The sequence below is a fragment of the Solanum pennellii genome, chromosome 10 (genome assembly GCF_001406875.1).
Source record: "Solanum pennellii chromosome 10, SPENNV200".
Taxonomy (NCBI): Eukaryota; Viridiplantae; Streptophyta; class Magnoliopsida; order Solanales; family Solanaceae; genus Solanum; species Solanum pennellii.
The window spans coordinates 76399410-76414318 of NC_028646.1; the positions used below are offsets into that span (position 1 = coordinate 76399410).

At 31.1% G+C, this 14909-nt stretch overlaps 2 protein-coding genes across 3 annotated transcripts; one reads left to right on the forward strand and one right to left on the reverse strand.

The window, feature by feature from the left end:
• Positions 1–1155: 1155 nt before the first annotated feature.
• On the forward strand, positions 1156–2671 carry LOC107001788 (lactosylceramide 4-alpha-galactosyltransferase-like). Its single transcript, XM_015199757.2, has one exon. It carries the CDS (start codon positions 1353–1355, stop codon positions 2598–2600), a length of 1248 nt encoding a protein of 415 aa, XP_015055243.1. The 5' UTR covers positions 1156–1352; the 3' UTR covers positions 2601–2671.
• Positions 2672–7813: 5142 nt separating this feature from the next.
• On the reverse strand, positions 7814–12516 carry LOC107032087 (auxin transporter-like protein 2). Of its 2 annotated transcripts, XM_015233665.2 has the most exons (8): positions 11930–12516; positions 11644–11858; positions 11326–11511; positions 10962–11074; positions 10001–10184; positions 9796–9893; positions 8638–9103; positions 7814–8298 (listed from the first exon to the last, which is right to left on the reverse strand). In XM_015233665.2, the coding sequence occupies exons 2-8, from the start codon at positions 11818–11820 to the stop codon at positions 8065–8067; spliced, it is 1458 nt and encodes a 485-aa protein (XP_015089151.1). In that variant the 5' UTR covers positions 11821–11858; positions 11930–12516; the 3' UTR covers positions 7814–8064. The 2 variants fall into 2 exon arrangements, with proteins under 2 accessions (XP_015089151.1, XP_015089152.1); XM_015233666.2 differs by having other exon boundaries at positions 11644–12516.
• Positions 12517–14909: the final 2393 nt, after the last annotated feature.

The following is a 14909-nucleotide window of genomic DNA, read 5'->3' on the forward strand; positions in this document are numbered from 1 at the left end:
TCATAATAATTAATAGATACATTCAAATATTAAAAATGTTTATAACCTAGAGAATACACAAATGATTAGTATAAGTGGATAAACTTCGACAATATCCATTTAGTTTAATAAATTTATAACAGTTTCATCATATTTCAAGTAGTAATAATTTATTTGATTAAATGCATTGTAGAAAGAGATTACGTTTAACCAAATTAAATTACTGAATCAATTTTAATTTTAAAAAATAAAAAGGATGAGTTCAAACTTATCAAATGACAATTCAATTATTTCCCTTTAAAACTTTAAATTAATTAATGGATAACTTAACCAAAGTAATATTGACTTAACTAAGTACATGTACAAGAAACCATTTATGAATGAACATTCACCAAATACGTTAAATTTATAATTATAATAGACGTTTTATATTTTTATTTTCCTAACTTATTCATATCATTTCTCTCTCTTTCATTAACGTTTTCAACATTCTTTGTTCCATTTGGGCAACCAAGTTTTAAAGCATTTTTTTAAAACCCCGTGATCACTAGCAATCGCTATAATTTTTGTCACAACTTTTGTCCTTTGGCTGAGTGCTCAATTTCTCACTGTGTGATAGTCTGCAAACCACACAAGGATGTAAATCGTACTAGACAAGTCCTATACGACATAGTCGACTCAGAACCCGGATCATCCTTGTGAATGACCACCCTCCAAACCAACTGAACACAACTTAGCATTAGGTATATATAAAATATATGCACAATCAAATAATTTATAAGGTAATTACAAATCAATCTCTATAATAAATATTAACTAATTGTCTGAAAAAATGAAAATTATCTTATTATTAATGGTTAATATTTATTGATATGTAAAAGAATCTTTACACTATCACTATATATATCATCGATATCTTTTATTGATACATTTTTAAAAGACATACATAAAGTGAAGTAAACCCTATTTGTATATTTAAACATTATTACTATTCTATGTATAGAACTTTCTTTACGTGCAATTATCAACCCAAATAAAAGAGGTAACTTCTATTATTAAATAATTAATAACATGAAATTATTTCAAAATTCTTCCTTATTCCTCTTGTATGTAAAAAACAGAAAGAAAATAAATCAATTCCTTCAATAAAATAAACCAAATAAAAATAAAATAAAATCTGTTTTTCCAAAAAGTCAACATTCTTCTCCTTCCAAGTAGCAGCCATAAGCCAATTATTTTATAAAAAAAACTTTACCAAAATAAACTTAGAACTTTTCATATTTAGACTACTATAAATTTTCTTCAAAAAACTCAGAATTTTCATCTTTTTTTTTTTCCTCTCAACCTTTTAATTTATTTTCTCAATATTGAAAATGTTTGATTACTATAGAAAAAACAGAACAAGAAAAATTCATCTTTTCTCTGTTCTTTCTTTTGCTTTGATTATTTTTATTGTCACTTTTTCTGATAATCTCATATCTAATTTTTCTTCATCTCATTCAATCGCTTTTGTATCAAAATCAAGCTCTCAACAGCCATTGAAATCAACTTTTATACAGAAACCAATTTTTTCGAAGAAAAAAGAAACACACATAATCAAAGAAGAAGAATTAGATGATCATGTGAATTTAGTTCCTCCTTTTAATCTCACAGTGGAACAGAGGATTTCTTGGTTCAAGAAAAATTTGCCAAAGTTTCGTATTCTAAAATCATCAACATTGTCGAGGCAGTTCAATAACAGAGTAAACAACTTCTTGAATTCGAGAAATTGCAGAGTGAAGTTCTTCATGACATGGATTTCCCCTGCAAATACTTTCAGTAAGAGGGAATTTTTCGCGCTGGAGACTCTGTTTAAATCTCATCCAAAAGGTTGTTTGATCATTCTTTCGCGTACTCTAGACACGCCTCGTGGTAGTAAAATATTGAATCCGTTGATTGAATCAGGATATAATGTTATCAGCGTTACTCCAGAATTGTCATTTTTATTCAATAGGACGCCAGCTGAGACATGGTATGCTGAACTCAAGAGAGGTAATAAGGATCCTGGTGAAATCCCATTAGCTCAAAATTTGTCAAATTTGATAAGACTAGCTGTATTGTACAAGTATGGAGGTGTTTATATTGACACGGATTTTATCATCCTTAAAGATTTTTCGAATTTGAGAAATTCGATTGGAGCGCAAAGCGTATCTACAAATGGGAATTGGACAAGACTGAATAATGCTGTGTTGATTTTTGATAGAAAGCATCCATTGTTGTACAAGTTTATGGAGGAATTTGCTCTGTCTTTTGATGGGAATAAGTGGGGACAAAATGGTCCATATTTGGTTTCGAGAGTTGTGGAGAGATTGACGGAAAAAAATAAATACAATTTCACCGTATTGCCACCAATATCATTTTATCCAGTTGATTGGGTTCGAGTACCCGGATTCTTCATGAAATTAAATACAAGAACTCATTCAAGATGGATAGATGCAAAATTGTTACAACTTAGTGGAAAGACTTATGGAGTTCATCTTTGGAATAAGCAAAGTAGTAATATGAGAATCGAAAAAGGAAGTATAATAGGGAGATTAATTTCTGATCATTGTTTGTTTTGTAAAGATATTTACGATTCTTAACTTGTAAATAAGCAATTTCAGATTCTTGTAAAAAATTAGAAAGACTTATTTATACATTCAATTCAAAACAAGTTGTTGATCAAGTAAGAACAAGTCTATTTCTTGTTTTCTCATTTATGTTTTTTTGTTTGATGTTACTATTCTTGATTTTAATTTTCATACGTACAAGTAATTTTATTTGCGATAGATATTAATTTTATATACACTATAATCGTTTCATAAAATTACATTGTATTTGTTGACAAAATATCGTCTTAAGTAGCTTTTATTTGAAGCTACCCATCTTTGACTTGAGACTTGTGGAAGGAATCATCTAATATATTGGTGACTTTATGCATTGTTAATTTTCTGATGGACATTCAAGAATCATCATGAGTTACATCATCATATAAAAACATAGCCCACATCTTTTTAAAAAAGGGAATTGATAATGATGGGTGATCATATTAACAAAATAATCTTGAAGATTAATTGGTCACAAATTTAACCACTTCGAATAATATAGACTATATCCGTTAAAATTACTTCGGACAAAAAAATATTTTTCAGTCTTAATTAGTTAGAGGTCTCCAGTTCGATCTTAAAACAGTCATGGTAGAAAGTATTTTATCCTTGAACTAATCATATATATATATATATATATAATTGAGATGTAAGCTACAAAGTGCAAGGTTGATTGACTCATTCAATAGTTGTCCGCTATTGGTTTGTCACACCCTTTAAAAAACCGTAAGTAATAGGATAGTATTACTATATTATTATTTGATTTTATTAACTTTAATATTTTGAAAAATGTATTTGTGATAAATGAGAAATATTTAATAATAAGGATAAAATAAATATAAAAAATAAATTATCTCTTGACTTTTTAAAATGGACAAGTATTATTGAATAACTGAACTATTTCCTAAAAGTATTCTTTAGTACTAAGCAAAGGGTGAAATGATAAACATATATAATTAAGCTATCAAAAAGTTCAATTTATCTCCATAGACAAAGTTTGTATATGTTATAATAATAACATAAAGAAATCACTTGTAAAGTCCCAATTGTCACATATATAGTTAGTGTAGTTAGAAGGCATGAACAAAATTATGAAGTTGTATAATTTATGGTTTCAAATATAACTTGAAAGCATAATTTGTTATTTCACTTGTGAGTCATCATGCAAGTCTTGAAACTGTAAAATTATGTTGGGCCTATTATCAAATTATTGTACAAGTCAAAATAAAGAAATAATTTAAGCATTTAGTCGAAAACTTAAAAGTTTAATTTGACCATAAACTTCTAAAACTCTTTACGCTATGCTTGGATTATTGTTATTCATTATATTGTATGATAGCGTTACTATACCTACAATGTTTGGTTTAATTGTTATTTAAATTGTGTTGTACTGTATTGTTAAATTTTGTTGTTACATAACAATAAAAATTTCTATTTTATGGAACAACCAATTTAGTGTGTCCCCATTATCACTTAATTTCTTTTTTCAATTATATCTTTATATAATATTTAAAAATACTATTTTACCTTTTACCTTAATTATTTAAATCTAGTCAAACCTCCTACCCTAGAATAATTAAGGATATTTTACTAAACTTATAAATTACAATACTACACGATACAATCAAACCAAACAATTAGAATGTTATTAAACAACAACAAACAATATTGTCTAGCCAAACATTGTATCTACCATACAATGGCGGAGCCACATGGTCATTAGGGGATTCATCCGAACCACCTTCGGCGGAAAATTTTATTATTTTTACATGGTTAAAATATTTTTTTAGGTATATGTAGTAGATATCGAACCCCCTTCAACTACTTCGTGTGTCTATTTCTTCAATTTTTGAACCCCCATACTGATAATTCTGCCTCCGCCACTGCTATCATATAATACTATACAATACAATATAATACAATACATTATGAAACAATGGATCAATGATCCAAACAAAGTGTTAATGTGGGATAAATGTATCTTTTAAGATTAAAAAATTACTAACATAAATAATTCTAGATAGCTTTAATAAGACCATTTTGCTCAAATGTAAATGTCTCTTTGGCTGTGGATTGATCACTTTTGACATAAAACATAAATATATATATAAACAAAGTTTTAATACATATTAGATCTGAAATCATAATATTGTATAATAACTTCAATGCAAAATTGAATTATTAAATTTAAAATTTGAATAATGTCACGATTCATATTTCATATTAGGTCTGTGACCGACGCCAAAAATAAAAATTCCAAACCAAATCTTAGCATAAATCTTCATAAAACTGGACAGAGTTTTCATTGTTTTGGGCCTATTCAATATTTCCCTATCTAAAGAGATTGCCTCTTTTCTCTAGAACCAGGGGAGCATGAGATACAAAAAGGGATCAACATGTCCATCAACAAAGTGATAACTTTCTGCTAAATTTCTCTACTATTTTCTTCTCTCCATTTTGGCCTATGACTTCATCTTTTAGATTTTGCAAATGCAAAATGACTAAATGGATTGCAATTATAGATAGCTACTTTGAATTTAAAACATAGCTAAATTGAGTTCCTTTAGTGAATCCGGCTAGAATTAAAACACAATGAGTTAATACTAATTAACTAACAAATTTCTTAATCTCAATCATAACCATAATTTGAATCAACTAAATTAATAAAATATTTCACTAAAATATTAAATCTTTTGAGATGATTTTCAAATGTTTATTGTTAGGTTATTAGCATTTTAATATTAACATTTAACATATTAAATTACTTTATTTTGGAGTTATAAGAATGACCATCGGTAGGCATTTGTGTTTTAAACTACCAATTTAATCATGCTATTCATCTTTGACTTGGTAGCCATGTATTCATTGTGAGATAAAAAAATTCCAATATACATTGAACGGATAACTTCTACATCATCCATTAGCATTGATTATCCATTACTTTATTTCATTCTTAATTCCTCCATTACTCTTTGTAACCTATGTAACTCCTTTGTAACCTATGTAACCTATGAAACTCCTAAGGTCATTATCTTCACTATTTACTACCTCCATTATCTTCCTATTCATTGCTAGGAAGACTTCTTGTAGTATAAATAGTGGTGGTCTTCATTTGGTTTGGGACACACAAAACACAAGAGAAAACAAAGAGGGAAAAAGTTAGTCTAAAAGAGAGTTCTTATTAGTTGAAGGGAGGTGTTCTTTTTTGTGGAGCTTTGGACTCAACTCTTGTCCAGAGTTGCTGAGTTATTATTTGTGAAAGCTGTTGTATCCTGGAGGGGACAAGTCAAAGAGGACTACTGCTGGACCGGTGAAAACATTTGCTGCAGTTGGCTTGAATCTCCTTAAAGAGAGCGAAATATCCGCGCCTCAGCCTTGAAGAGATTTATTTTCTTCATTTTATATTTTCAATTGTAACCTTATATTTTTTGTTATCTAGTAAGTTTTTCACTAACATTTATAAAATATACTAATCATATATGAAAGTATGTTAAGCTATAGATGGTGCAGGAATTGTTTACTTTTCGTGATCTTTTGAACTTCATCCTACTTCACTCTTTTGAAACTTTAATAGATTCATGTCAGAACTTTTTTTAAAAAAAACAAGGCCGAAAATATTGTAACAAGTTTAACAAAGTCGCACATGTATTTTATTTATGAATATTTAACATTAAAATATCTAAATATATTAGCAAGAACTAGCGGTCGCTATTAATACATTTACGCAATTTTTCATTATTTTGATAAATGAGGTTTATTGGCGTCACTTTTAAATTTAAAGATAAAATATAAAAATAAAAAATAATGAAAAATTTTTATATAACTATTCTTCTATATAAATAAAAATTCAACAAGTTAAAAAAGCAAACAAAGAAAGATGGTGAGATATAGCACATAAAAATCGACGAAATGGGGGGTATGAGCTCTTCGGGGCATGTTCGACCTTGAAAATGGGTCGATTTGGCCGTGTAGGCCAACCGTCTCCATAGATAAGGTCTTAACCGACGTCCATGAAAATTTTCAGCATTTTAGATATCGGAAATCCGGATCACCAAAAAAGATGGTGAGCTATAACACACAAAAATAGGTGAAATAGCGCGTGGGGGGGGGTATGAGCACTTCAGCCTCGTTTGACCTTGAAAATGGATGGTTTTGGCCATGAGGGTCAACGGCTCCATAGCTAAGGTCTTAATGAACGTCAATGAAAAATTTCAACATTTTGGATGTCTGAAATCTGGATCACCAAAGAAGATGGTGTACTATAGCACACAAAAATCAGCGAAATAGGAGGTATGAGCACTTCGGGACTTGTTTGACCTTGAAAATTTGCCGCTTTTGTCGTGAGGGCCAACCGATTCCATAGATAATGTCTTAACGGACATCCATGATAAATTGAGATTTTGGACATTCGAGATCTGGATCACCAAAAAAGATGGTTAAACACACGAAAATCAACGAAATGGGGGTATGTCCGCTTCAGGGCTCGTTTAACTATGAAAATGGGTCAGTTTGGTCGTGAGGGCCAACCGACTCCATAGCTAAGATCTTAACTGATGTCCACAAAAAATTTCAGCATTTTGGACGTCAGAAATCTGGATCATCTAAAAAAGATGGTGAGCTATAGCACACGAAAATCGACGAAATGGGGGATATGAGCTCTACGGGACTCGTTTGACCTTGAAAAAAGGTCGATTTTGCCGTGAGGAGCAACCGGCTCCAATGATAAGATATTAACGAAAGTCCATGATAAATCGTCATGAAGTTGTATGTTCAAAATATTCATGAGCTAATACACGAAAAAACTGAGAAAATCGTTTTAAATCCTGTAAATTGGCCTAAGTGCCCAAGAATCACTCTAAAAATGATGTGACAGTACATATATATTGTTCCCCCAACATCCTATAGAGGATTCCATAAATATTCTCACAAAATTTATCCAAAAGTCATACAATCAAAATATTCATTACCAACCCCACGTCCATTACCACAGTAGACTATACATAATCGATTAGAGCATAGGTGATCGAAAAGAAATAGTTAAAAAATTACATATTTTCCTACTTAAACATTTTCCTTGGGTCCAAACACACTCATCGTATATATTGTTAGTAATTTGTTTAACTTATGAAATAGAAACAAACAAAGAATAACCATTAGAAAATAAAATAAAGTACATGTAACAAATATAGTATATACTAACAACCACAAAATTAGACAAAATAACTAATTAGCATTAGCATATGTTGATTCAATTAATTAGCTAATCCTTTTGATAGCCAATTAGTCAGCAATTCGACACGTTAATTATCACATCTAAACAAAAAATCGAAACACGAACAAAAGAAAATGAAGATTAACACAACACATTTTGAGTAGTTACATGCAAAAATATTTGAAGAACATGGTTCTACGTTCGTTGACTTGTCCAACATATTGACGTGGCGGATCCCAGCCAGTATTCCTAGTTGTGCACGGTGGCCTGAGGTGCCGGATGTGGTGGCTGGCCTGCCGGAGGTTTACATTGGTAACATTTTGCAAATAGGCCAAATGTATCAACTTGTTTGATGAAATTGCTCATACTGGCCCATCCACCAAACCCAAACCCAACAACCAAAACCCAGCCCACTATAAAAATGTTAATAACATACATGATAGTCCAGCTTGGCATGAAGGATGGTGGCTTTTCTGCTGCATTCTGCAAATTTTAATTCAAATAATTGAAGTGAGTAGGTCGTTTATTTCATATATAAAAATATTTATATATGTCAAGACAAATTATAAAATATAGTATCTCTCTGTTACAAAAGGAATTGTAAACATGGTTAATTAGTTTGGTTGATAATATAACATAAAAGATCAATTATTGTTATACACAATATATCATGTATAAAATGTACATCATATTAGTGTATCATGTATAAAATGTAATGTAACTTACTTAACGATTAATGTATCTTGCGTATCAGATTAATATATCAATTTGAAGGATTTTTGTAATTATAAACCTATAAGGAACAAATGATAATGGAAATACCTGTCGAGCAGAGGGTTTTCTATAAGTGAGCATATGAGCAAGAGCTGGAATGATGTAGACAGTGAAACTAACCAACAGAGCTCCAACGGCAGAGTTAATAGGCCCAAAGAATGGGAATATAATAGCCAAAAACCATATGGGTATCACCACAGGCAACCTAACAAGTGCCCTTAAGCGTATGCTTTTAGTGTCATGCATCCCTATAACCTTCTCCCACACAAAGTACAAGGGCGTACACGCGAATCCAAACGTGATAAACTGGTGAATTAGCATCAATATAACTGCAGCATCGCGCCATCCGTCTTTTGGAAGAAGTGAAAATGCGTTACTATGGTTAAGAAGTTGATCTCCGAATGCCCAGTAGACGGCTGAAGCTGATGGAATAGTTAGGGTGAAAACGTAGAGTGTCGCTATTAGGTAAATGTACTTGAACTTCTGGGGTTTCCACATTGCATGCATAATTTCCCTGTAATCATATTGGGCCACACACAATTTTTATCTAAATTAATTCAATTTAAAGCTTAAATTGAAAATTGTATTCATTGACTTAGGGGATAAAGTAGCCACTGAAGATGGAATATAATGATAGGTTCTCTAAAATAATTATTTAAAGTAATTGCAAGTACGTTGGAGAATATTAGCATTGGATTCTTCTGCACTATAACTCTAAAGTTGTCTCGTAGTATGAATTTAACATATATTGATATTGACAAGAAAACACACACAAAAAAAACAATTTTGCAGCAATTAGCTAACGACAAGTCGACTATAATATAATATGGGTTTTAAACCAACACTATATAAATGTGGTTATCGGGTCTAGCGATTCAGGAAATGGGTAATAACTCAATTGTACTTTTTACGACAATAAATATTGCCACTAAAGAGAAAATCTATTGCTACTAAATGTCTCTTTTGTTGTGATGAAAACTTTATAGGTAAACTCATGAATCTATACCATTTCGCCAACTAGTTTAACAATATGGTCAAAAAGGTATACCATGTATACACTATAAGCATATATACATTATGTATATTATATGTATGTTTAGTATAAAGTATACTACGTATTTTTATAAATTAGTCGACTAAAGTGTTTTAAGGCCATAATTATCCTACTTTTTATGTTAATGAGTAAAAAATAAATGAAGAGCTTACACAGTAACAGCATGTCCACCAAAGGTGTAAAGAATATTGGTGGCACCAGTGAAATACAGCACAAGCTTTGCTGGAGCAGTGTGTTGTACATTTTCAACCTATAATGACACATAATAAATGACCCCCTCTATCATCATTTATAAAAATTGGAAACATAAATTACTAATAGAATAATAAATTATGGATGATATTATTTACTATTTACCTGGCCATGAATGACAGCAGCAATAGTTAAGTACCATGCTGTATAAGTGGTCATCCCAAGGCCAAGAAAAGACCAAATCCTATAGTTATGGAAAGAAGGAATAAAAACTGTGGTAGCACAGCAAGCTCCAAATATGTATGTCCATGTCCTCTTGTCTAAGTGGTCATTGATGTAATATATGTTACTGTTCCAAATTAAAAAAAAAAACAATCAACTTAATAATCAAAGATCAAAATTTACATTTTTAACTCTCAATATTTAGCACAAGAGCTTCCCAATTGCACTAATCTCTTGCTAGTCGCTATGCAATATGAAAGAAGGAGCTAGGGATTTCATTTAAATCCTTTGAAGAAAAACTAAAATATTTTATACGAAATTATTTCCTATATACACAAATAAATGTTAAATCTCTTTTGGTTAATTTGTGTGGTTGGTTATTCATATTGTAAAGCTTAGAGTGAAAATCCTGATATTGTCACTAATGCAGCGACGTTCATGGAATGGCTAAAAAAGGGTTTATTTTACATAAGATTAATTCTGCATTTCTGCTACAGGCTATTTTCAAAATTATTCATGAAATGGCTAAACCACAAGGATCTATCGTAAACAGAATATACAATTCTAAATTAACACAAAAGACAATTTTCACACGCCAAATTTGTTTCTCCTTATCACATAGCAACAACTTTACCAGTTACGCATCATATAGCTTGTACCTTCGCTTAAGTTAAATTTGCACAATACATTATATCAATTGAAGTAATTAGACAAATGTAAAGAGTGTTTTTAACAATACAAGCTAACTCTAACTAGTATATGTGTCTATAGTTACACAAATTCCTATCAATAATTTTAGATCATAAATTTTAAGAAGTCTATTCTTCCTTCTTAGACTTGGTATCGAGTCACACTATGATATTTTAAGGACGGTTTTAATGGAGAAGGGAGTAATGATCCGTACCTTGCGCAAGCAATTAGTTGTATGACAGATCCAAACAAAAGGAACGTACAGTTGAAGGCAAGGCCTGCTGCTTTCCAGTAAGGACCCAATAGTCCATCAAGCACTTCAAACCACTACCAGTTGAAAGATACATCAATAAATCTATTTGCAAGTCTTTCAGATTCTGAAAAAGTACTATTTTTTTTAAAAAAATGAAAATATTACAAGTTGAACTATGTGACGGTGTAGAACTATCCGTGACGAAATCAGAAATTCATAAAAATTTTCAAAGAGTTACTATATACTTATAAAAAGTAGTAATGGTATAATTTTTCGACAAAACATATGCTTTAACTTTAACTTTTTTTGGCTCCGATTCGTATACCTGAATCACATGATTTTTGAAGTTAACACCTTCTTTTTCTTTTCTGCTTCTGTACTCTATGTAGAGAACACTGATGAGGTATGCAGTCCAGCTACCAACAAGACCATAAAACACTTGAAACACTACGCCAGATACCATACCAAGTTGAGAAAATGAATATGGCAGTGTCAATAGCACTTGAGCAACCTGTTAAGAAAAAATAAATGAATTTAGAAAATGGTGTACTAAATATGACGGATCAACCACAATAACATATTCAGTGTAATTCCACTTTTACGGAGAACAAAATATGAGTTAGTAAAAGAAAAAGAAATGTACTTGATTAGAAGCACAGCTGAACCAAGCATCCCAAACAGAGCCACCATGCCAGAGGAGGCTTTTGACACTAAAAACAGAATGATCTTCTTCACCTAATTTCTCAACTTCCTCCCCATCACGATCAGTTCCATTGAAGCTTGAAACAATAGCTTCCTCTGCTTGCTTCTCAGCATACATTTTAATTTTAAACAAAAGAGGTCTAAATTTCAGCAGATCTGCAAACACACTCTCAAAATGAGACCAACAAAACTTATTTCCAGATCCCAAAATATTTTACTTGAAATACCTCTTTCTTGAAACTCAGATAGATCTCTTATGAACCCAAAAAGGGTCCTCTTTTAAGCAATTATTCTGAATGTTTTTTGTCCTCAAAAAACAGAGCACTACTGAAAAACAGAGCAAGAGAGAAAGAAGAAGAAAAACCCCACTAGTGAAGCAGAGATAACAAAACAAGTTTCGAAGATTGCTCCATTTCAAGATTATGACAGATACTATATATATGTAGCTGAATAGTAATTGCAGCAACAAAATAAGTATTATTTCTGAAACTACAAAACTAATTCTGAAGGCGAATTAAATGCAGTTGATTTTATATTTATAAATAAACAGAGAAGATACGGATATTATCGTCAGGGGCGCGGCCGAATCAAAAAGACGGCGAAAGAGACCTTAAAAACAGGACTCAGAGATTATCTATTAGTAGTGCACAGACTAGAAAGTAGAAACAGAGCAAGAAAAAAAATCACTTTTCAGCAGTAGTATTTTCAAAGTACACATAACGTATTTATGAACAACAACAGCTAGTTAGCTAGCTAGATTTCGCCCTATAAAAAATTGGGTGAGCATTTTGTATGTATATGATAATGGTGGAAATTTTAATTTTTGTTATTATCTTTATAGCGTGGATGAATATTTTTTAAAAGCTATTAAAATGGATAAATTTCGGATTATTCTTGTGAAATTATCTAATTGAGTCATTTCGAATACATATTTAAATATAATTTAAAAATTTAACATTTAAATTTTAACTTCAAAATGTATGATCGAATAAAAGTTACTATGTGTCTATAATAATCCGTCTCATGTTTTAATTTATGTGTCTGTTTTTATTTATCTATTTTGAAATATATTCTTTAATTGGAAAATGCACAAGTACCCTCTCGACCTATGCCCGAAATTTCAGAGACACATTTATACTATACTAAGATCCTGTTACCCCCTGAACTTATTTTATAAGTAACTTTCTACCCCTTTTCGGTCTACGTGACATTAACTTGGGAAAAAAAGTCAACCAGTGTTGGGCCCACAAGATAGTGTCACGTAGACCGAAACGGGATAGAAAATTATTAATAAAATAAATTCAGAGGTAATAAGACCTTAGTATAATATAAGTGTGTATTTGAGATTTCGGACATAGGTTGAAGGTACTTATGCATTATGTCTTTTTAATGATAATTCTTAAATTTTATATTTCACGTGACATTTAAAATTATAGGGAAAAGGGTCAAATATGCCCCTGTACTTTTCGAAAAGGTTTAAATATGCCCCCAATTTAAAGTTTGGTCCATTTATACCCTCGCCGTCCAATTATTGGTACAAATATGCCCTTATAGGCGTTAGTTGGCCACCTCAAAATATCCAACGTATTTTACTTTTCTTTAATTACCCAAATGGATTTTCCACGTAATTTTAATATTACAGCGTGGCATTTATATTACAAAAGAGAAAGGGTCAAATATGCCCCTAAAAATTCGACCCATTAAACCCTTTTATTACCCATATTTTATGGTTCAATTATACCCCTTTTATTACCCGTATCCGACCCAAAACCCATATCCCTTTTCCCCCAATTTTATTACCCTAATTTCCTAAACTCTTTTATTCCGGACTGAAATCTGTAACCCAAGTCTTCAACTTCTTTTCATTTTTCACTAGCAAAATGAAAAGGAAGTTTTCAGTGTCAGGGGAATTTTCCGCGGCACCAGATTTTAGTTTTCCCTCACTTCCAAAATCCTCAGCATGACAGCTTACATCACTCAAACGCCTAGAAATAGCAGCCTGAGAAATGAACATAATTGTTTAAGCCATTATCAATCAGATACACCTCACTGTGTGCAATCAGTTACATATAATTTCTGCATATATTGAAATCAACTAAGCTAAGCTTTGGGCGTCGATATTGGATCAGATTCTGTAAATTCATCTCTAAATATCTGTTTGGCTATAGATTTCTAATCAGATTTCAAAAATCCGTCTTCAAGTTCCAAAAACTGGTCTCAGATTTCACTCACTCACCAAAGTTCAAACTTTTTCAATACACAACTTCAAGTTCCAAAACTCACAACTTTGTGATTCAGAAATCACAACTTTCGAAAATCTATGGTTAAACGGGAGCTAACATATATTGTTCAATCCTAAAGTAGTACAATAAACATGGAGCACATCATAAATGTAAATGGATTTCCATGAAATTATCACCTGAGTTCTCAGAATTGCCTGAATATCCGGTTTTTTCTTCGAAAAAACCTTCTCTGTTTGTTCCGAAGAATCACCACTATTTGCTGGAAGTTTAGGAAATTAGGGTAAAAAATTGGGGGAAAAGGGATATGGGTTTTGGGTCGGATACGGGTAATAAAAGGGGTATAATTGAACCATAAAATATGGGTAATAAAAGGGTTTAATGGGTCGGATTTTTAGGGGCATATTTGACCCTTTCTCTTTTGTAATATAAATGTCACGCTGTAATATTAAAATTACGTGAAAAATCCATTTGGGTAATTAAAGAAAAGTAAAATGCGTTGGATATTTTGAGGTGGCCAACTAATGCCCATAAGGGCATATTTGTACCAATAATTGGACGGCGAGGGTATAAATGGACCAAACTTTAAACGGGGGGCATATTTAAACCTTTTCGAAAAGTACAGGAGCATATTTGACCCTTTTCCCAAAATTATAAGATTAAAAAAATATATTATATTCTTCAATCTCAAAATATTTGTTATATTCTTTATTTACACAACTCTAAAAAAAATGAAAAGATGATTGACTATTTAATATTTACCTTAATTATCTTAATATATAATCTCTTTTAGGGGTGTATGCCTAATTTTGTATGATAAAAATTTGCAAGTAACCTAATTGCGTAAAGCTTTACACAACTTGAGTTATAGTATTTAAAGCTCCATTTTTTTGTAAATAGGCTGTTAACATTATAAACGCTCCTAACGACCACGTAATTTAATGAAAACTTAATAAGCATATTATTG

Bases quoted from the DNA above. Each gene is read 5' to 3' on its own strand.
- LOC107001788 (XM_015199757.2), top strand. From the start codon at position 1,353: ATGTTTGATTACTATAGAAAAAACAGAACAAGAAAAATTCATCTTTTC.
- LOC107032087 (XM_015233665.2), bottom strand. From the start codon at position 11,820: ATGTATGCTGAGAAGCAAGCAGAGGAAGCTATTGTTTCAAGCTTCAAT. The intron at 11,512-11,643 runs GTACATTTCTTT...TTTTCTTAACAG, and splicing joins TCAGCTGTGCTTCTAATCAA to GTTGCTCAAGTGCTATTGAC. The intron at 9,104-9,795 runs GTAAGCTCTTCA...ATATGATTACAG, and splicing joins GGTGGACATGCTGTTACTGT to GGAAATTATGCATGCAATGT.